The following is a 24,029-nucleotide window of genomic DNA, read 5'->3' on the forward strand; positions in this document are numbered from 1 at the left end:
TAAAGTGCATTGCAAACAACAAGACTGTATCAATGAGTACACATCGAGGAGGACCTTAAATGGGAGACGCACACCACACGTGAAGAAAAAGGCTCAGCAGAGACTGTACTGGCTCCGCCGCCTGAATAAGCTTGGAGTAGGACAGCGCATCCTCAAGCTGTACTACAACAGTTCGGTTGAAGGCGTCCTAACAGGCTGCATCACGGCCTGGTACGGGAACTGCACTGCCCGAGAGAAGATCAACCTACAGCGAGTAGTGCGATCGGCAGAGCGAATAATGGGAAGCGAGCTCCCAGCACTTCAGGATCTGTACAAGAAGCGGGGCGTGGTCAAAGCCAAACGCATCATCAAGGACAAGTACCACCCAAGTCACAGACTGTTCAGAACCCTACAACAACCGCGACCGGGCAAGGGGACCTACCGCAGTATCAAGAGTTCCACCACCAGGTTCTGGAATAGTTTTTCTCTCTCTCCTCTCTCCTCTCTCCTCTCTCATCGCTGAGAGAGAGAGAGTGCGTGCACTTGCAGCTATATTCTCTTTTACATTTTGTGGCTTTTCTGACCCTACTGGCAAGACGTTTAATTGTTATGCACTGGAAGAGTCCTATGTCCCCACCCATTCTCACTGGGTTAGAGATAGACACTACTGTCTGCTGCTGAAGAAAATTAAGCATTCTCTACAAGGCTCCCTACCGAATTTGAATCATACCTGGAAATCGTTTCCCTCATGTAATGTGTCATGTGTGTTTTATGTTGAACTGTATGACCTTTAAAATTTACAAATGTATAGATTTTGTACATTATGTTTACATTATATAGACATTTCCATTTGGCATATGTAGGGCAGGTTTATTTTTTTTTACAAGGACATTCCCCTTTCAAAAGCTACAAATTATCACCCACAAATGTCCATCAGTTATGAGAGTCTAATTGATGTAACATAAAGGACTAACAAACATTGACATGGAAGATTAATTTATTCCAAGATTCAGTATTTGAAAAAAGAAGAAAACAAAACAAGTGCATTTTCAAAGTCCATAAAACTGGAGGTAACTTCTTGGCAAGGAGACAGTCTGTACATTGTTGTTATCAACACAGTGGATTGTAAGTAATGGACCAGGAGAAACTAAATGATGCACTGCAAAACGATTAAAACACAGTCTCTCTTTGGATCACACATTTTGTTTACATTCTATGTCTAGTAAAATGACCAATACAAAAAAAAATATTAAGATGTTCAGAGTTTGGAAAAAGCTACGGGCACACTTCACCACAATGTGTGAGAATCTTCTTACCCATTGTGCGGTGTCTAACAGCGTGTGAATGAAAAGAATAAAACATGTAAATGTGTTTTCCGTGTGTGCTGATGTTATGGATCATATCCACTGGATTATCAAACAGAGGGTGGAACCGGGATTCTGTTACTGCCAAATGATCCTGTCTGCTGCTCTGCAACAAAGCAGTTGCCTCTTCAATGCAATACATTTATAAAGATTATTGAATTAACATTTATCAACCTGCTGTAGGTAAAAGCACTGAAAAGCACATAACGGGACATCAATTCATGGGAAAATGTTTAAATGTGTCTCTACAGTGTGCAGTGGAAAAGTAATTTCAACTTGCTCTAGAGTCTAGAGACACAGTACACTTTTTTCACATGCTGTTTAACTCCAACGGTTCCCAAACTTTTCAGGCTGTGACCCCCCCAAAATAATCCTATTTGACCTGGAAACCCCCCAAAAGAATCATATTTGGACTGGGGATCCCCCACCCTGACAAGCACTTGGAATTGTAAGAGTTGAGGCATTACATTTAGTTTGACTCGGTTCCACAGATAAATATTGGGAAAATAGCTGAACTACCAGCTCACAATGCCTCGCAACACAAGCCGTTCTGAGCTTGTAGATCGGCTATTTTCACTATTTTCACTGTTCTATGCCTCTAGAGCAGTGGATCTCAAAGTGGGATCCACAGACCTTGAGCCCAACTTGACCCTTACAGAGTTTTTATACTTTGGCTATTCAAAAATAGCCGATATACAAGATCATAGCGCATCACTTCGTGCCGCACTATGAGCTTGTAGATCTGCTATTTTTGAAAAATCTTGATTTGTTTTTAACTCATATACTGCCTAGAACGACTAAAACGACTTCTGTCCATAAGCCATGCCTGCCAAGAACGACTAAAACGACTTTTTAAAAAAATTAAAAAAAATAAAAATATTTTTTTTTTTTTTTTTTTTTTTTTTAGATTTTTTTTTTTTTTTTTGACCCAAAGACCAAGGAGATATGATTTTTCGAAGATATAGACTCCCATCCACTTCCTTGTTAACTTAAAACTTAAAAATTATGTATCTCGGCTCCTGAGTACTTTTTTTTTTCAATGAAAAATCTTGGCGGTGTTCAAACAGGCCAGAAATAATTCTGGCAGTGAATGAGTTAAAGCAAACATTTTTAACTCAAATCTTTGCTTCTGGGGGTCCCTGGAACAACATATTTTGAGATGGGGGTCGGCAGCCAAATTCATATAATTTGACATGAAAATGTTTGAGAACCACTGATATAACATACGTTTTTTTCAGAAAACTGTTAGGATTTAGAAGGCATTTGTAGAATGGCTTCTAGAATGGCTTCAGGTCTTAATGGGTTAATATGCAGTTTTGGTCCTGGTTTGTTTGCATAAAGATAAGATAACATAATACATGCTGTATTATGGTTATCACATTTGAATTATTCAACCATTATCTGCAATCCACTGACAAATGAATAAATGGGTAAATGAAGTGTGACTTTTCTGATTTACATACTGTAGTGTATATTACCATTACCATTTAGTGAATATTTGACTATTTACTGTATATTTGTACTGTTTTGCTGAGATTGACATGTCAACTTGTCAGTATTCATCACTCCATCACACCTCTGTAAACAACTGCTCTCTTACAACATCATTTAACATAACATGAAACAAAGTGCCTCTCAATCATGCACCTGCATCTTCTGTTTTATTCAAATAAACAAACAAACAAAACAAAAAAAAACTAAACTGTGAAGAATTTTAGCACAAATTTTTGATGGCCGAGTTGATGGCTGAGGAGCTTTAATTTGTGGAAACAACTTGTCAAAACAGGCATAACCTGTTAACATTGTGTCCTTTATTTTCTTTCATGAATAGTGTGGAATTTGCATTCGTCCGAATATTTGAACATGGCACCATACATTTAGCCACATAAGCCATTATATTCCAAATTTGTTTGCTATTTGCGAAAATAATTTGCTATTTCTGAATAGCCAAAATATTAAATAAAGTGTAAGTGTTGTTGACCCCCACCCCTGACTGACCTAACGTGCTAACAGTGAATCAGTCTGCTCCATCTGTGGCGACTGTAGCCACTGCCAGCACATAGTAGGGTCCTTCTCGGAGGTAGGTCTTCAGGCGCAGGTAATGCTGGCTGCCCAACACCTCTGCTGCTCTCGCTGAGCTCACCAGCGCCCCCACCAGTTCAAACTTGGCATCCTTTGCCTCCTTCGTTTTTCCTGCCGAGCGGTCCACGAGGAACTCCATGAAACCCGGGGTGGCGATCATCAGTCGCTGGCCCCAAGGCTGAGGAGCAATCGCCTGTAGCGCCATCAGGCCACGCACACACACACACACACATATTCAATGAGTATTATGGTTGATGGAGATTATGGATGAATTACTCATTTGGTGTAATAAAAGGACAACAAAAAAATCTAATCCAGTGGTGGAAAAATAACTCACATTTCTTACTTAAGTAAAAGTATCAATACTGCAATGTAGAAATACTCCGTTACAAGTAAAAGTCCAGAATTAAAAATTGACTTGAGTAAAAGTACACAAGTATATTATATCAAAATGTACATTGTGGGCTTGTAGATCAGCTGTTTTCAAATGGTCGAAATGTATATAATGGTTAATGTATGTTTTGTAATAATAATCATCTGCAAAGTAACTAGAAACTAAAGTTTTCAAATAAGTGTAGTGGAGTAAAAGTACAATATTTGCCTCTGAGATGTAGTGGAGAAGAAGTTAAAGTACTGAAAATTGGAAAAACTCCAGTAAAGTAAAAATAAAAAAGTATTTTTTTAAAAGGTTAAAGCACTATATTCTGATAGTAATCATTGCTATAGAGTGTTTGTTCAGTAACAGGAGTCTCCCCGTCTCTCCAGCTCTTTAATAAACAGAAAATAAATTTTCTGGTAGGTGTCAAAATCTCAGCCAATCAGGAGAAAGTACCCATTTTTAAGCTTCATTTTTATAGTGTTCCAGTTCTAATTTTGCCTGCTCATTTCTTAGTGTCACCACTTCCGATTTCACTTGTTTAATCTATATCCTGATTGAGTTCTCTATCCTGATTGGATAAAATTGGAAATGAAACGAAAATGCATTTTCTGTTTTATAAAGAGCTGGAGAGACATGGATACTCCTTATATGGACAGGACACACTATAGTAACGAGTACTATCAGAACATAGACCCATTTTGCAATTATTTTAATAATTGCAAATCACTTACCCTACCTTTAAGTACAGTACTTGAGTACATGTACGGTACTTACTTTACACCACTGATCAAATCTAGCGAAAATAGAAAAAAAGCTCAACGGATCGCATTGCGACTATTCACCTTTTTTATTTTTAACTTTTTGCCTATAATGACATGCTCGAAATAGGGATAGGTTATTCATCAATTATCAATCGTTTTTCTTAATCAATGAAATAGATGAGTTTTTGTACCCCAATATGAAAGCATGTGGGTGGTGGGTACTCACAGTGAATATGTTCAGTGCTGCACAGTGGAGCTCAGGGAAGGGCTGTGTGCTGATGTTACGGATCATCTCCATGGGATGATCAGACAGAAGGCGGAACCAGGACTCTGTTAGAGCCAGAAGGTCCTCTGTCTGCTGCTCTGCCTGCAATAGAACAGACCGGTTACCAGTGTTATGAGCCTACAAGCATCACATCGAGCATGTAGATCAGTTAGTTTCATCATTTTTGGAAATCTTTTTGAACAACATCAAGATCTTGCTGCCTTAAAACAAATCACACGGAAATGGTTGGATGTAAGCCACCATCTATTAACAATTGGAAAATATTTATTTATTTCCCCCTTTTTTTGTATTATTAACTTCTGTTTGTACAGTCTATGTATAAAAAAAATCAAAATCTATAAAAAATATGAATTAAACAAGTGAAGAAAACAAAAAAAGTAACAGTTTGGGATATACAAGGTTTCAGATCGACAAGGTTTCAGATCGACAGCGATGATATAATAGATTAGTACTACATATACTTGTCAACCTAGGTACTGAAAGCACGCACGCACACGCACGCACGCGCACACACACCTGTAGACTGAGCAGTTGAGAGATGGATTCCAAGCAGCGAACTCTCATCTCTGTGGCTCCAGTCGAGGCCAGTTGACTCATTCTGAACAACACTGCCTTGAACTTCTCTCCTGAGGAAAGAATCATAGTCATGAGACTGAATTACTTCAAAACGGTCATGTCTTTCTTATGCTTCCAACTACAATGTCAAGAGAGTGTAGGGGAGTGACATGCAGCAATGCCCGTCAGTCGAGCCGAGGCGTCGCTGGCAGGCATTAGAGCCTACAGTATGTAGCCTGACACTCAGCCTGAATTTTCATTTAGTTTCACTCCATTATTCAGTCTGAAAGCCCTCTCAGTGCAGCCGTTTTCTGAGATGGGGGCGTGGCCAAAATGGGACTCTCTGGCGATTGGTTCATACTGGATTATCCCGATCGGGCCGGGCCGACGTTTCAACCGAGAAAACCCCGCCTTCTACAGCGTCACCAGACCCTGAATGCGAGGCTAGCGATTTCAGGGGCTGGAGCCAGGCTATACAGTATGTGGTACGCAGTGTTAATTTTGCCGACTAAAAGACTATGGTTTTGATATTTAGTCGACTAAGACTAGACTAAGACTAAACAATTTCAGAAGACTAAAATAGGACTAAAACTAAATGGTGTGTTATTCAAAAGACTAGAACTAAGACTAAATCAGAATTTGCTGTCAAAATTAACACTGGTGGTACGAGCCTGAACTATTAGGACATGGGGTCACCTGGTCAATGTCATGGTTGACTGACTGTTGATAATTACAGTTTGGGTACAACACAGTCCTACAGTATGTCAGATGGACTAGATCTAGAAACTTGCTACCTTTTTGGTTTTTCTACAAGCATGAAATGTTTTATGTGATTATTGATTATTGCACATGCACATGGTGAAAAGATACATCCTTCAGCCCTAAATTGTGACTGTCATAACTAAGACAGAGACGCCCAAACAAACCTGTTTTCTGCAGGACTTGCTTGCCCTCCACGTTGGATCCAAGTAGACCCAGAGTGTCCAGAGCCACGCCGGTCATCGTAGGGTCTGGATCCAGAGCCATCTCGAACACTTTGTTCTGGAAGGCTGGGTAGTGCTCACACACCTGCTGTGGGCTCTCCATTATGGCCAGTGTCCCAAAGAACTTCACCAAACCTGGAAGAGATACCCCCAACATAGTAGTCTGAATAAACATGGAATTAACATTATACAACCAACACTTAAAGAGATAGTTCACCCCAAAATGGCTTTTTTTCTATCGATTAGTGACAATGGCCCCGATTCATAACGAGGGTCGTAAATATGGTGTAAATGAAGTTCGTAAAGGAGGTCGTATTTCTGGTACTCACTAACGGACGTGCGATTCAAAAGGGGTGTCGTATATGACAGAGACGTGCGTATGACCAGGTGTAGGATCTGATTAATCTCGAAGTCTGCATCCAACAGCATCCAACTTTAACGTCACTTTACGGCACAGTGTTGCCATGTCCGCTTATTATAAGCGAATTTGCGCTTATTTTTCAGTAAAGTTGCTTGTAAATATTGGTAGAAGTGGGGTGCAGTTTTTTGGGCTTGTTTCTAAAGTGTAGTTGGTTATTTGGGCTTGCTTCACAATTGTTCAATTGTTTTAACCGGTGGTTCTCAAATATCTTTATGTCATGGACCCCCAAGTTAATATGTAGTCTAATTTATCCCTATAAGCCCCATCTGAAAATGTTTTGTGCCAGCTGGAGGCAGATTTGTGTTGTTAGAATGTTTAAAAAATCTTCCAAATATTCCACATTGTATTACAAGATTTTTGTTTAAATATAGCAGATCTACAAGCTCACAACGGTTTAATTAAAGTGCTTATAATAAATGGCCTAAGTGCCAGTTGCTTCTTTTGGGCTTATTTTCATAGACCTGGTTGCTTATTTCTCTCACAAAATCTGGCAACACCGGAGTTTAACTTCTCGTCCAAACTTACAGCTGTCGGCCGCATTGCCTTGACACTGACAGAGAACTTGAACATCATTCTGATCTGTCGTGAGTGCCACTATTGCACGATGGATCAGCTGAACGTAATGTGTAATGTTTACAAGGTTTAACCCCGCCAGCAAATAATAGACTAATAACCTGGAAAGGATATAACATGCTCACGTTATCAAAAAGATGATGTTGAAAATAAATCCAGGGATACAAGTGGAACGCTGCTATCCGATTATGGACCAGAGCTTATTGATTACTTATTGATTAAATTAGTTATTTTTTGATTAATATATCACTGTCCTACGTCTGAATGGGGAATAGATCTTCTGGACACAGCTTTCATCACTATAGTTTCCTCATCAGATGGTAACATTTATTAGGCTGTTGTGTGTGGCGTTCATGTGATCAATATACAGTAGAGTAGCCTACAGTAGACTATTAGCCTACAAATTAATACCGCGGCACGGACACTGGTGCGTCAGTCCCTCCGCAGTTTCATTAAGGAATGATAGCCTATTTTCATTATTACGTGACACTTTGGCTCATCTCTAAATGGAACCGATAGCCTAGAAAATAAATAAAAAGCGGTGGAATCTACATCATGTCTATATTATGCATAGGCTACAAGCAATACATCGTTTGACATTTATTTTTTATTTTTTATACATATGTGTTGACAAATGTTGGCCACATATATATTTTATTTGAGGTTTGCCTCTGTTGTAATTGATTTTGACATGAAGAATAAAGCATTCTAAAGACATACGCACATTTCAGCCCTGGTACGCCAGCCTCGGGGCTGACCTGAGAACGTGCGCACCTGACGCACAAAACACAGACCAAAAAATCTTTATGCATCAGGTGGATATGTACGACTTGTCCTAAATGCCGGTACGTACAAAATATGGTCGCAAATCCCTTTATGAATCAGGGCCATTAGTCACCCCATGGAGACTTGAATTCATGGATATTTTTTTGTCGCATTCCTAAGCCAATCATTCGATGAACGGCAGCAGTTCCGGTAGGAGACACAAAGAGTCCTTTGTATCTCCTACCAGAACCGCTGCCTACCGGTCCGCTGGACATCAAATTATTGGTTTAGGAATGCGACAAAAAACAAAACAAAAAAGTTTTTTTTGGGTGAACAATCCCTTTAACATACCCATTTACATTCAAATATATGTATGCTACCTTTATGATTTTCTCAATCACTGGACATCATTCACACCAATGTAATGTTCAGTGAAGGACTGCAACTAACTTTTGTTTTTACTTATAAGTTAAATGTTCTCAAATAGACACTTTACTCAAACATTTGGTTTGTCAAATGTACAGTATATGAAAATGTTGCACTTTTTGACGAAATATTGTTCAAAACATCGGTAATCAGTGGTCTAGGACTGGGACCAAAATCCAGACTGGCATCAGACCAAAACATCTGACATTGGTCGGGCTCTAATATGGAGGTGTGTGCTTGTGTGGCGTTGGTGGTGGTGGGGTTCATAAATGCTTCAGGGCAGTTACTGTACCTAGTATAGCTGTACTGGACTATATAGCTGTTGTCATCTTTTAACGTTAACCACATCGTATCAACTTATTTCATTCTGTGTCTTACCAGGAAGGTAGAAAGAGGAGAATGAGTCTGTGTCGGCTCCTCTGATCAGGTTAGAGATCTTGTCCATGGCACCCTGCTGGGTGAGGTACTGTCGTCCATGTTGACTGTGGGCTAAAGTGGTCACCATCTCAATGGCTGTGGCCCTGAACGGAGCAAAAAATATCTATTATACATTACAGTATATTAACAAACGGGTGGTGGGGATGTCCTATCAATATTTGTGTGTGTGTGTGTGTGTGTGTGTGTTACCTAATCAGTACATCCTTTCCTGTCAATTCTTCCAGCAACTGAGAGATGATGTTGCTATTAGCACAATAGCCAAGAGAGATGGCTGACACTGAAGATATGTCTATTACCAGCTGCAAACACAAAGAACAATGAATCAGTCTTTAGGGTCTAATGTTACCAACTGTGTCAAGTCTATACACAGTACAATCCTCTGTTAATTTAAGGGTGTGTTACATCCTTTTTGTTGAATAAGTATGTGTTGAATCACTCTATATTTCCGATAGTAAACATTGCTACAGAGTGTTTGTTCAGTAACGGGGGCCTGTCCAGCTCTTAAAAAGAAAATACAATTACAGGTCAGGACACCAATTTCATCCAATCAGGAGAAATAACTAATACAGAATATATGATAAACAAGTGAATTTGGAGGTGATGAAACAAACAGGAAAAAAATAAGCAGACAAAATTGGAACTATAAACCTGAAGCTGATGATAAATCATCTTTGTGGGGTTCCTTCTCCTGATAAAATTGGTATCCTGACTGACCTTTTAGATACGCAAGTATGGGATTGACACATTACGGTATTGTTTTTTGGCCATTTTTCATATCCTCCATTTTCCTAAAAATATTGAATGTCCAATAACTTGTGTGTCTTAAAACCCATTAAATCCGGGAAAACACTCATTGTAGATGCTTGCGTTGGCTATTAAAAAATAGCAGATATACAAGCTCACAGCGCGTCACTTCGTGCCGCGATGTGAGCTTGTGTACATCTGCTACTGTTTTAACATTTTTGAATGTTGAAAGTATGAGAACTACTGATTTAGAAGGCATATGTAGAATCGGCCTCAGGTCTTAATGTCTTGATATCATTTCAGAAGGAATTAAATACTTTTGTGTCACTCTAAATGGCAACGATGTCTAATAAACGGTATAATGCACCTCATATACTCTATATCTGAGTATGTCTCCTGCAGCCATCACGTGTTTGATCTCATTAAGCAGGTCACTCCGGAACAAAGCATCTAATCCAGCCTTGGAATGACTCAGTTTGGACAGAGAGCTGATTGACTAGAGCACACACACACACACACACACGCGCGCACACACATGCACACACACGCACACACACGCGCACACACACACACACACACACACACACACACACACACACACACACACACACACACACACACACACACACACACACACACACACACACACACACACACACACACACACACACACAGAGGAGTGCAGTAGCAAAAAAAAAAGAACAGTGTTATTGGTTCAATATCTCACATATTGTTGCTCTCAAGCAGAAACCTTGTATCTCCATTTCATCTTTTTAATAAATGAATGCCCTATTTTATACTTCATCACATGGCAGTGTCGCATCAAAGTAGCAAAAATAATAAAAAAAAAAGAATCAAGTAAGAGCTTGTGACTAAATAATAACTACATTGGATCCATTGGAACACCGGTTTTTCATTTCCATTTTCTGAAAAGTAATGGTTTAGGACAAACAAGGTTTCTACCCGGTAATGCCGATATACTGTACTTATAAACTGTAGTGCAGCAGAAATAAAGACTATTATTTGTTCTCTTTTGTTCAATGTCTCACATATTACAGTATGCTATGATTGTCACCTCTTTTGCAACAGATATCTCTTCACTCTTAATGCAGTGGATGACTTCACGCACAACGTCATGATTCTTCAGGATTTCAGTAACCGCCTCTGGATGCTCCATCATTCTGCTTATCTGAAATAACACCAAAACAACAACAACGAAATATTTGATCATGATACATTTTCTCAACATTGATTATTTAGTGTGAAGTCTAATTTATACATAACCCATTAAAACTGGGACAGCATCTGCGTCACTTTAGATTTTAGCTATATATAGTTATATAGTTGCCGGTATAGTTTTTTTTTAAACTCAGCACGGCACGACATCTGCCACAACATTTTAGAAAAAAATCACACCCTGTGTGAAGGTAGCGGCGCCTTTGATGCATTATGTCATCGATATGTGTTTATAATGTGTTTATAGCCATGTGTCACGTGAAGCTTGACCAATCACTTTGTTGATGTGTCTGACTAATCAAAACGTTGACGGGTCTGACCAATCAGAGCGTTGACGGGTCTGACCTATCAGAACGGTGACGGGTCTGACCAATCAGAACGTTGACGGGTCTGACCAATCAGAACGTTGACGGTGAACACGGACAAAGTCAGGTATAGAGCAGGATCCGCTCTATACCTAAAGGTATAGAGCGGCTAGCGCCGCTAAAAAGTGTTGATTTTTTAATAACACAAATCTTCTCTTCTGGGAGTCCCTGGCACAAAACGTTTTCAGATGGGGGGTCCGCAGCCAAACCCATATCATTTTGGGGGTCCTTGGCACGGAAAAGTTTGAGAACTACTGATTTCGAAGGCATTTGTAGAATCGGCCTCAGGTCTTAATGGGTTATACCTAGTCATAGGACAGTGCCATTCATTACATATTATATTCAGTGTATGTGTATTGAGACATACCTGTGTCAAAGCCAGTATCTTGACCATTTTCTCCGGGTGGACCAGCCCGGCCAGCAGCTCAGACTGCAGGTTCTGGGCCAGGTGCAGTGGACTCAGCGCCAGCAGAATGCGATTGAGGATGTCCACACACAGCTCAATCTGTTCTCTGTGGAACCAACAGTGGTGGGAAAAAGTACTCAGTTGTTTTACTGAAGTAACAGTATCAATACTGCAATGTAGAAAAGTACAAAAGTATTGGCATAGAAATATAAGTACTCATTATGCAGAATGTCGCATTTCACAAGTTATCATACGTCTAAAATGTATTTAGAAATATTTTGAAAATCGCAGATCCACAAGCTCATAACGCGTTGTGAGCTGTGAAGTTTAAATTGGGCTGAAGTGTTTAATGTATGTTTTTTAATCATAATCAGAATCTACAAAGTAGTAACTTTTCAAATACTTATAGTGGAGTAAAAAGTACAATATTTGCCCGTTCTTCTAGATGGAGTGGAGTAGAAGTAAAAGTAACATAAAATTACAGTACTTGAGTAAATGTATGTAATTACTTCACACCACTGAGAACCAACTCATCATATCAACTTTCACCTACTACCAGTTATTTGTGTGTCATATATACGCTACACAGACTAAATGCAATGAATAATTAGGCGAGTACAAATTAGACACGTTAGAATGCCACGGAGATTATTCCCTCCATGAAATTGCAGTACTTGCAATGTATGTATGTATGTATGTATGTATGTATGTATGTATGTATGTATGTATGTATGTATGTATGTACGTATGTATGTATGTAGTACCATAGGCTCTATGCACAGCACCCATATTGTGAAGACATTCACAGATGTTGCCAATGATACTAATGAAGGCTCTGTTCCATTCTGGTCAAACAGAGTCAGAGTGCTGATATTGTGCATGCTGGCTCACTGGAAACACTCTGCTACTCCAGTGGGTCTACAGTTGGGGTCCAGGGACCCTCATGGGCTTCTAAATGGCCCCTTACGGGTGTGTAACTCTGAGAGTTATGGGGGTCGTGGTAACCACTGTGCTAGACTAAATGGAACAGAGCCTTCATTAGTATCATTGGTAACACCTGTGAAGGAAGTGATAATATGGCTGCTGTGAATAGAGCCTATTCTAGGGCTACTACTAGTGATGCTAACACATGCTAACATCAGTGGGTCATAAACTGTACCTTTCATTGGTGTAAAGAAGGGAGAAGACGGCGTCGAGCCGCTGTCCACTGACCACGTCCCTCAGGGCGCTGAGGGGGATGGATTGGAGCGCTGTCTTCAGATTCTGCAGTTCTTCGATGGGATCTTCAATGCTGGAGATCTCCTCCAACAAGCTCTCTATGGAGGCCGCCATGTTGACTCAGTGTGACGGCCGGTTGTTGTCATGTGTTAGTGAGCTGCTTGGGTTTGTTTTTTTCCTGCAGTGTGCATCCGTAATGTTGTATTACCGCCATCTACTGGACTTAATTCGAAACTGAACATGGTGGAAGTCTTTTTAATATTGTATTAACAATTTCATTGTTATTTTTATTTTTTTGTATGGTGTTTTTATTGTGACACTTGGGTCTGAAGTAAGAGCTTGTAGATCGGCTATTTTCAGCAAAGAGGTTTGGTGTAGAGGGGAAAAAAGCAGACTAAGTACAGAGTGAAAGGGCACTTAACTAAGCATTGTCGGTTTAAGTGGTGAAAATCATGCACATTAACATGAATCCAACACCGATGATGACAGTGCTGTCAAACAAGTCTATGAAGTTTAATCTGCAGTCCGGTGACAGGGGCACAGCAGGAGGAGGCTCGTGTAGATGTGGTCTTCAAAGGCACTGTGACTCTGCATGGCAGGCTGCTGTCAGTTTGTCACAGAGATCCTCAAGTGTGTTCTCTACCAGAGACAGCCCCATGCCCTACGAGCAGCTGAAGACATGTCAAGCTTCAAAGCAGGTGAGTTCAGTTACCTCTGGCTATTTAGTTATAACCACCAGTAACTTACTCAAGTAAAGCCAAAGTACCTCATAAATGTGCTTAGTTACTTTACACCACTGTTTTTAGCTGACTGGAAATGTGTTTTCTGTGTTTTCTAGAATGAGGAGGAGGCGAGCTGTAGATCAGTGCGGTCAGCAGACCTGGGCTGGAGGAAGAGAGAGTTTAACCTACAGGTAAGGATGTTTCCCTTTTTAAATGGTACCACATTTTTTAGGAACACACATTTGTGGAATGAGTAGAATGATGAGGAATGCAGCCACTAGAGGGCACCACACACCACAAATACATTTTCACCTCTCCCAGGCTGTCTTTGCTAACATACTGACATTTCAGTCTAAAATGTATCAACAGATAAATATACAGATTGAATATGAGTCTAGACATCAAACATATCGCACTCTATGACATATCTATGATGTATGACTCCAAATGAGGGCAAGGTTTCAGCTCGATCTGAGCCCCATTGACTTACTCCACAAATGCATAAAATGTTATGTTATTTCATTGGGCCTCCGGCACAAGACATTTTACACTGAACAGTCCAGTGGATTGTGAAATTAGCCACAGACAAAGGGGGAGGAAAAATGATCTCACCGTTTGTCTTTAGCTTGGCAGAGACAAAACAATAAATAGCAGCACTCCATATGTCCAGTCAATGATGTATGTCGGTACAATGAGCTTTTAAAAAGTCACAATGTGAACATTATTTTTGGGATTTACTTCCTTACACAAGACATTTGGCGCAGATACAAGACAGACTTCCCTTCTGTACGGTTCGGCCGCTAGGTTCCTCAATGTAAAAGTGCACGACAGTAGGCAATTAAACCCTATACTTAGTTGACCAGATACCCAAGGGCTCTCTGCTGTCTAGGTTTTTGCTCTTCACAAAATATTTTTGCAGAAAATAGTCAATCTACAAAATCTAATTAAATTATTCTTAACCCCAAAATAGGGAGGCTAGGGTTCAAGTGTTTAGCTCAGATGCACATTTGTCATTTTATCAGCCTGATGAAGCAGGATAAAAAGTGTTGCATTTATTGCATTTCTATATTTTGGAGTGCCGCTATGTCCACCTTTTTGGTGTTTTTTAGACCAATCCAACCCTTTTAATAAGGCTTAAAACGTGCCTCCATTTTACAATATAAAATGTTTCACACATCAGAAGGAAAGTGATTCAATCTTAATCACAATATCTTGGAAAATAATAATTTATTGTTTGATCTATTCAGACAGCTGAAATGAATGGAGGTATAATTAATGTTGGAGCCAAATTGTCTTTATATTTATTTTGTTTGTTATATGTAAATGAATCATCTTAAATCACAGTGGGTGGCCCTAATATCTACCTCCTGTTGCAGAGGTGTGGCATTATTACTCACCATGGCAACCACCACAGGGGGTGGTTCCTCATTTATACCTGGTGGTGGGTGATTGTGGCCAGGTGCGCAAGGGGGAAAAGCCACACAGTTTTTGACCATGTTTCATGTGCTGTGCAGGTCGGCATTCAAAGCTTCTGTCTGAGTATATTGTCTATCTATGATTTATGGGCAATAAATGGATTGACATATCCGAAAATATACTTTCTTCTTTCTTTTTCCTTATTTATTCAGGGAAACCCATTGAGAGCAAGCTCTCTTTTTCAAGGACGCCCTGATAACAAACATTTGAATCACATTACAATGTCACAACTAATTTAACAATAAAGCAAAAAATAAAAGCAGAAGCATAAAACAACATTAAAATAATCTCAAAAGGCGGTGAATCAGACAATACAGTGAGGACATGGATAACAACACAGAGATTTAAAATCAGATACAACAGCTCTGGACATTGAATTTCATGCACAAGTCTAACTAAACTCAACCCAGTTGCCCCTCGCAGTAGGCTTAAAGGTAAAGGCTCTACAATTAATATAATATAATATACTATTTAGTATGTTACTAAGTCAACCCCCTGTGTTCTGTTGTAGGAGGCCACACTCTGCACTTGGCTCAAAGAGGAAGAAGTATTACACCATCCCAGGAAGAACAAGCACAAGAAGGTCACTATAAGCTAAAAGCTGAACCATAACTTAGACTAAAGATACCATGGATAGGACAGTGCTGTCACAACCACAAGTTGTGTGTAGCCTGTATTTTGAAGCCGACAAGTAAACCGTGTTGACAGCAATGTTTTGAGTAGAAAACTATGTAAAATATGCTCTAAAGGGTTGTGCAACAAAGCTTTAATGGTGCAGTTTTAAGGCCACATGAGCCCTTCTAATAGATGACGCTTAGATGTGACATGACATCACTCATGGATCCATGAATACACCATTGGACAGATATTACAACTTTACCACAACATAACCAGTCTGTGATAAAACACCACATTCTCTTGCTCCAATCTTCACCAAATGTGGTTCAGGGGTCTGCCATGACAATAGTAACACCAGGGACCCCATATTGCCCCCACAGGCGCAATGATGATCCAATCATCACCAATCTTGACACAAACACTGTTATGGGGTCTGGTATTACAGCAGTGTTTAACACTTCAAATGGCCATAACTCTGTGACCATTGCATGACTTGATTTAAATGCACACCGAAAATAGCGGATCTATAAGCTCACAATGTGTCGCATCGCGATACATTGTGAGCTTGTAAATTGGCTATTTCTGTGTGCAACACTGGTGCGCAACTAAGCATAAATCAGGCATAACCGATTATGTCTCATTTATACACCTTCCCTCTCACCCCTGCAGAAGAATACCGGCAAGAGTGAGAGGGAAGGTGTATAAGAGTAGTGAAACCAGCTACGTTGTACGGTTTGGAAACGGTGGCACTGCTGAAAAGACAGAAGGCAGAGCTAGAGGTGGCAGAATTGAGGATGTTACGATTCTCATTAGGCGGGGCTTTCCCTTTAATGCAGACATTCCTGATCTCGTCCCCAAGTTGTAAGGATTGGAGATGAAGAAAGATAGGCGAGGTTGAGAAGGTTTGACATGTGCGGAGGAGGGATGAGAGGTTCATTGGGAGAAGGATGCTGAGGATGGAGCTCCCAGGCAAGAGGAGAAGAGAAAGGCCAAAGAGGAGGTTTGTGGATGCGGTGAGAGAGGCCATGCAGGTGGCTTAGGAAGAGGCAGAGAACAGAAACGGATGTAAAAACAGATGATTTGCTGTGGTGACCCTTGATGGAAATTAGCCGAAAGAACCGATTACAAAAAACCAAAAAATACAAAATATATATTTTCTTCTTTTCCATTTTAAGGACCGTTCTCTGTTGTCTCGTTGTCATTTTCTCTTCTGCCTCCCCCACCTTCTGAATCTGGGGAATCGCTTCTTACTACGAGTCTCCTCTTTGGTGGTGGTACGTGCTTCTTCAGCCGGTGGTTCATTCCGGGTTCGAGGTGAAGGAGGTGGACTGCTATTTGCAACATTTTTACTCTTTGATTTGTCAAGGAAACGCCTCATCAACCCCTTCACGAAATGGGCCGTTTTACCTTTCTTCTCAGTGCTGGCAGTGGAGGCCTCAGTTGCCACAACGAGCTTGAGCATGTCTTCTGCATCGCTGCTCACTGTGTTTGGGTCCAGCGTGAGTTCGCACACATCCGATAAGAACTGACTCGTCCGTATGTTCTGTTCCTGCAATTCCTCCATCTGCTCTGCCATTCTCAAGACCGTGTCCTCTGCTGTCTTCATCCTGTCCGCCATGTCTTCCGACGTGTCTTCACCTGTCTTCGTCCTGTCCGTCATGTCTTCCGACATGTCTTCGTCTTCACCTGTCTGCTCCGTTTGTGACCGAGCCTCCTTTTCTCTACTCAGTTGGATTCTCTCATCCCCCCCTGTGTCTATCTCCTTCGTCCTCTCCTCCTCTATTTCCTTAATCCTCAATTCAATGCTCAGCAGCTTGCTCTTCAGATCTTCATTCTGCTGCTCCAAAGAGGCCAGCCTCTTGCACAAAGCCTCTTTTTGTCCGAGTAGTTGGAGTCTCTCTTCCTCCCACAAATCCTTCTCCTTGATGAAGACCTTGTTCATCTCCACCAGGGAGGCCAGGAGTCTGTTCTCTTCTCTTGTTACCGATTCCTGCCTGTAAACGTAACCAGCCACGCATGCTGCTGTCGCTGCCGCGACACCACTGACAAAAGACTCCAAACTCATCATGGACGATGACTACTTGCCCACCACTGGTGAAAGACATAATTCCATTTGTTGCTATGGTTGCGAAATGACGTTTTTAAAGGATTACTAAATGGTTAAGATGACGACATGGTGATGACATTGAGTGATGATGACGTCATTACGCAGAATACATATATAATACACATTCTCAAACGTTTTAATGTATTTGTAAGTTTTAAATCTAATTTAAAGGACACCCAGTTCTGTATGCCTTGGGCCACGGACCCCGATAACTCTGAGCACACAGATTTCTGTGTGCTCAGATGGAACCAGATGGAACCAAATGGTCCCGTAAAGGGTCCATTTGGTTCCATCTGTGTGCTCTGAGAGTTCAATAAAGAGTATGAATAAAGCTTAACCACTTGAAGCCCAGAATCCCTATAATGGATGGAACGTTTGCCAAAAATAGCCGATACAAGCTTGCTTGTAGATGGGCTATTTTTGGTGCAGAGATTTGGTGTAGAGTGAAAAAAAAGTGTACCAAGTACAGTTGCAACTCAGGTCCGTTTCACTAAGAATAAAGGATATTTCACTTTCAAACATGTTTGGGGTCATTTTAACATCTACTTGGGCTTTTGTGAGCACCCCAGACAGTTTTTAAGTTGTTTGATTCATTATTTAGATATTTGATATTCATTTTAACAGACACGCCCCCTTCCTATACAAACCCATTATAACTTCAAACTCCATTTTAACCATGATGGATTCATCGAAAACACCGCCCTTGGTTCTGGTGACTGATATTATCCTTCTAATGCCTGAGGAGACCGTGTTTTTTCAATTACTTTTTTCTTTTATTTAAAAAAGATGAAAATGAAAAAAAATATTATAATAATGAAAAAAGGAATTGAAAAAACACGGTCTCCTCACGCATTAGAAGCATTAGAAGGACAATATCAGTCACCAGAACCAAGGACAGGTGTTTTCAATAAATCTAACATGTTTGAAAGTGAAATATCCTTTTAAGCAGACTGTGGTATAGAATCAGATGGATCAAGTGAACTATAGATTACAGTGCTGTGTTGTAGTACAGAAGTAGCAAAGTATGCTGTATTTCAAAGAGGCATAGAGGGCTACAAATGTTAAAGTATACACGCAAAGAGCCAATCAATATACTGTAGTAGAGACCTACAGTATATGGGAGAAAGTATGGACTACAGACTACAAATGTTTTTTGTTTTTATCTTATACAGTTACCAATTTATTTGAAAATTGTCCATACTGTAGGCCTATAGAAAATATATTTATTGTTTCCTGAATGGGAGTCAATACATTCTAGTGGCCAAAATACATTATCCAAAATATATTACACACATGAAAATCATTGAGGATAATACAAAAAGTCTGATTGTGGTCCACATAAGGCCCCTTAAAAATGAAGACTGTTTGCACATCATTTTAATGTATTTTAGATCTACAATGCAGCTTCTTTCTACTTACAGGTATACACCGCAGAAAAGGCATCACACTACAAAAAGGCATCCCAACAAAGTTGTCAAGATCAAGGGCAGATTAGCCATTGGGCTAGTGGGGCCCCTCAGGGGCGCTTGGGAAAACTGGGCTGCGAGGCCATCGACAATTTACTAAAATGAAATGTACAGTATATACAGTAGGCCACTCAAATATCAAATATGTGGGTCCCTCCTGTATTTACAGCAGTGGTTAGTATCATTACTACATGCAAATACTGTACATGCACATACTGTACTATAGGTTGCAGACATGCCTTCAAACCTGAGCAGCTGTGCCCACCTGACTTGTTGGTAGCACGCGAGGGGGGGGTATTAATCCATCCCCGATGAAGATTGATCGTGAAACAGACCAGGGCCAAGTTGTGCATATTGTAATCAATTATTGGTTTCCAAGCGTTATTACAGAATATGGTACCCCAGTCACAGTCAGTCCCCAACTTTAATTGCTTAGCCCAGTAGTTCCCAAACTTTTCAGCTCAACTCCCGAAAGATACATTTGGTGTCTCCCCGTGCCCTAAACTTATAAATATATATTATGAAAATAGCCAATCTGCAAGTTTACTATGCAGCATTTTGAAAATGAATGATTTTTGTTTTGAAAATCTTTAGAAATGATAAAAAAATTGACATTTAAAAAAAAAAAGACATTTACTTGCAACCCATAAAAATGTGTCCGTGACCCAAAATGGTGTCCCGACCCACTGTTTGGGAACCACTGGCTTAGCCTTATGGAGTGTTGTGTGCCGAAAGTAGCCAATCTACAAGCTCAGTATAGCTCACAATGTATCACTGCAAAGATGAGGGACGAACGACGAAGCATAAGTCAGGCTTTGTGATAGCGGCAGTCGCTGCAGTGACAGCTTGTGTGGTTCATCAGTCTTTCACCGTCGTGTAGACCTAAACCTGCATTCTGAATTTCAACCTGAAAGAAAAATAAATAAACAATCCTTTAGAACAGTGGTTCTCAAACTTTTTCGTGCCATGGACACTTATTAGCCCGCGGACCCCCATTTGAAAAGATAAGCCAGGGACCCCCATAAGAGAAGATTTTTACGGCTCTAGCAGTGATTCTCAACCATTTTAATTTCAAGGACCCCCAGTTTGACATCCATTAGGCTACGGACCCCCATTTAATGGCATTTATATCTCTGGGACCCCAATTCATATTGTAAAATCAATGTTAATTTAACTCTGAGAGTGTTTGGTTCCATTTGTACACTCTCAGAGTTACAGACCCATAAGGGTCCATTTGGTTCCTGTCCATCATTTAGCTGGGGACCCCCTTGAACCCCCTCAAGTAACCCTGGGGGTCCCCAGGCCCCAGAACACCTCTGCAGAATTGTTTTATTCTGTGTCAAATATTATTATATAAGTAAAGGATGGTTCATCAAACAGACGTCATTCCCAGCTCTACCACCTGACAGAGAGGAGTTTCATATTTATTTATTTTCTATTTACATTTATATCATAAATGAGGGGCCAAATATATATACAGTATACTATTACATTTAATTTAATATTTCTACAAATGCTACAAATTGCTAAAAAACCCATGTGATATCCAGTTATTTCGGGGATAAACACAAAATTGATTTGAATTTAGGTCTGAATGATGTACCGTGCATGTTCAAATCCTATACTTTACATTATTTCCAACCATCTTCCAAAGCATACATTTATTCTTTATTTGTTTGAATTTAAGGTTGAGGTGCCCACAAGATTTAGGGGCCCACTGGACCAGTATCTTTTCAAACCCAAGGTCTCTGTGGTAGTGGGGCAGGAACTTTACCCCTGCACCACCCAGGTCACCCTGGCCTGGACACAATTCTATACATAAAAACGTTAGTGTAAAATTGGTGTTGGACTACCTGATCTCGTGCAACACAGCATGTTGCCTCTAAAGTGATGTTCTTTGGTTTGACCATGTTCTTCTTAGTTTCCAGAGACGTAGGGTACGCTCTAGAGAAGCAGCAGCCATGACACTGGTAAACTGAAATTGGATAGTGCTGCTCATTCCTTTTCGGTCTACAGTCCCCGCAGCCCACTAGGGGGAAGCCATGAAAAGAAATTTCATGAACAACCAGTGTCATATGAGGTTTGTGACATTGTGGTCAACTACAATTTGCAGGAAATGTTCATACTTTTTTAAGTATGTCCAATTTTCAATACTTTATACCATTCTGGTGACTCATCCTGCCCTCCTTGACTGAGTGCCCACTTGAGGGGGCCGTGGTTTTTTGATAACTTTTTTAAAACTTTTTTATTGTATTACATTTTTTTTCATTTTCCAAAAAACTTATAAAAAATAAATGAAAAACGTTATTGAAAAAACACGGTCTCCTCACATATTAGAAGGACAATATCAGCCACCAGAACCAAGGACGGGTGTTTTTGATGAATCTAACATGTTAAAAACATGTTATAATGGGTTTGTGTAGGAAGGGGACGTGTCTGATAAAATGAATATCAAATATCTAAACACTGAATCAAGCAACTTAGAAACTGTCTGGGGGCTCAATAAAGCCTGAGCAGACGATAAAATTACCCAAAGTTTTTTTGAAAGTGAAATATCCCTTTAAGTAAAAACTGTGAGTACTTTTTCCACCACTGCAAATAGGTTCTGTGTGGCCTGTTTTGTTTACACTCAGTCTAAACATTTCCAGTCACTGAAATATTTCATCCCATAGTTATAAGAATCCATAGAATATTAATCCAATTCATGAACAATCTCATTGCAAATGACAGCAACACATTATAGCTTGGCTTCAGAGTAATTGGTAAACTATAAAACATCGACTATCATGAATTGATGAACTATAAAACATTGACTATCATGAAATCTTACTGTATGATGGGTCACTGTTGGGGTGGGAGTCCACTAGGTATAGAATGTAGGAGAAGATGAGGAGAGGCAGTCCAGTTGATTTCACTGAGCACAGCATCACTGCAATGACCTTATTACCTTACCACCACATACAGAAGAGAGAGGATGAGGACATGTTAAAGTTCTCACTGGACAAAATTGGTATGCTGGCACTTCACAGTAATGATTGGAACATAGAGCGATTTAACACTTATTTTAACAAAGACAAATATCACTTTCACCAACTTCAAATATGGTCAATGTCTGGAAAAATACACAATAAACCAACAAAGTACATTTGATGAAAAAAATACCATATTAAAAAGTTACCTCTTTGGCTTGTGCTGCTGTGCTGTGCTGAAAGCCTTTCGATGAAGACCGTTCTGCCTCAATGTGGTAAGTTTTATACCAGCAGTATAATTGTCTATCAGGCTATATACTGCTGGTCCAACCTTATCAGTGATCTCGTTGACTCATCACCCTTCTTGATTGAAAAAAAGAAAAGAAAGACAGGCCGGTAGGCCGGTACCCACAATGGAAAGTCAAAACACACCCCCATGATGCTTCCATGGTGGTTCTAAATGCTGCGTCTAAGCCCTGGGTCTCTGTTGCTATGGAACTGTGGGGAGTTACACTGTTATCTTTCATGTAATGGAAAGGTGATCACATTATGATTTTCTTGACTTCTTTGTTTCTTGGCATGTAGTGTGTAGCATGTACCGTAACCACTTTCAACCTAGCATCCCTATTTTGTGCAAATGAAAGCATTTAAAAAGAAAATTCAAAAAATGTACACATTTTCAAATATGGTGAAAATTGCATGTCTGCAGATTGGTTATTTTAGCTAATAGCTGATATTTTCAAGTTTTCATTTTAAACATGGGTTTGTAAGTAAATTTAGTCTAAAATAAGTCTATTGCAGCAGATGATGTTGATTGCATTTAAATTGCATTAGTGGCATCCCTGCATGCGTGTAGATGTATTATTTTTTAGAATGAGCTAGAATAGTGAGACGCAATACATAGTTTGTTTATTTTTTCCAAATTAGATCTCAATGACCAATAATAATAATAATAATTATTATTGTTATTGTTATTGTTATTGTTATTATTATCATTATGCTGTAAGCTTTCAAATGAAATCCCTAAATCCTTCATCCTCAGTGATTGCATGTGTCATCCTCCACACTTATTGAGTTACAGTATTCTCAAGTCAAGGCTTTATCACCATCACAACCAATGGCGTAGGCTCTTCTGTAAGTAAACTAATATATCTGTACATGACATTTAAAATTCTGGAGGTGGATACACTGCACTCATGTTCAATCTGGTGTCCCTATTTTGGGCACGTCATTATAGGCAAAAACTTAAATAAATAAATAAATACATTGTACATACATACATCTCAGGAAAATTACCATCCCAACAGTGTATAAAACATGTTTTATACACTGTTGGGATGGTACTGCAGTATAATGACATTATAATAGGCTGCTAAATAGTGTAGATCCACACATTATATTAATCACATTTAAGTGTTGAACGTTATTATAACACTCCCATGTTGTCCCTGTTATTTTAGTGGTCTTGTACAGAGAGGTCCATTTAGGAGGAGAATTAACTCTTACATGGACCAGAGCTAGGCAACCAACTGGAGTTAAAAGGCCTCTGAAAGTCTTATGTCAAAGAAATGTGACTTAAGTGCTGTGCTGACAGTATTGTGCCAGTATTGGCTCGTTGCCATTCACATGGGTGGCTGTTGCATACACATGCATGCCCATGTACAGTATGGTTTACTGCACTGTACCATTA

The 24,029-nt window shown here is 39.8% G+C and overlaps 2 protein-coding genes across 2 annotated transcripts in view; both read right to left on the bottom strand.

The window, feature by feature from the left end:
• The window catches only part of dnajc21 (DnaJ heat shock protein family (Hsp40) member C21), a 218,275-nt gene that overhangs the window by 154,879 nt on the left and 39,367 nt on the right, over nucleotides 1–24,029 (bottom strand). The gene's annotated exons all lie outside the window — the stretch shown is intronic.
• psmd5 (proteasome 26S subunit, non-ATPase 5) lies at nucleotides 959–13,106 on the bottom strand. Its single transcript, XM_084047495.1, has 10 exons — nucleotides 12,923–13,106; nucleotides 11,725–11,869; nucleotides 10,832–10,945; nucleotides 10,124–10,252; nucleotides 9,202–9,311; nucleotides 8,953–9,095; nucleotides 6,333–6,524; nucleotides 5,368–5,477; nucleotides 4,792–4,932; nucleotides 959–3,618 (listed from the first exon to the last, which is right to left on the bottom strand). Exons 1-10 carry the CDS (start codon nucleotides 13,093–13,095, stop codon nucleotides 3,361–3,363), a joined length of 1,515 nt encoding a protein of 504 aa, XP_083903621.1. The 5' UTR covers nucleotides 13,096–13,106; the 3' UTR covers nucleotides 959–3,360.

Source organism: Gymnoscopelus microlampas (genome assembly GCF_963454915.1).
Source record: "Gymnoscopelus microlampas genome assembly, chromosome: 21".
NCBI classification, from domain to species: domain Eukaryota; kingdom Metazoa; phylum Chordata; class Actinopteri; order Myctophiformes; family Myctophidae; genus Gymnoscopelus; species Gymnoscopelus microlampas.

Coding starts and splice junctions, on each gene's coding strand:
- psmd5 (XM_084047495.1), bottom strand. CDS start 13,095: ATGGCGGCCTCCATAGAGAGCTTGTTGGAGGAGATCTCCAGCATTGAA. Junction 6,525..8,952: donor CTCCTCTTTCTACCTTCCTG/GTAAGACACAGA, acceptor TATCTCTTCCAG/GTTTGGTGAAGTTCTTTGGG. Junction 3,619..4,791: donor CAGCACTGAACATATTCACT/GTGAGTACCCAC, acceptor ATGGCGCTACAG/GCGATTGCTCCTCAGCCTTG.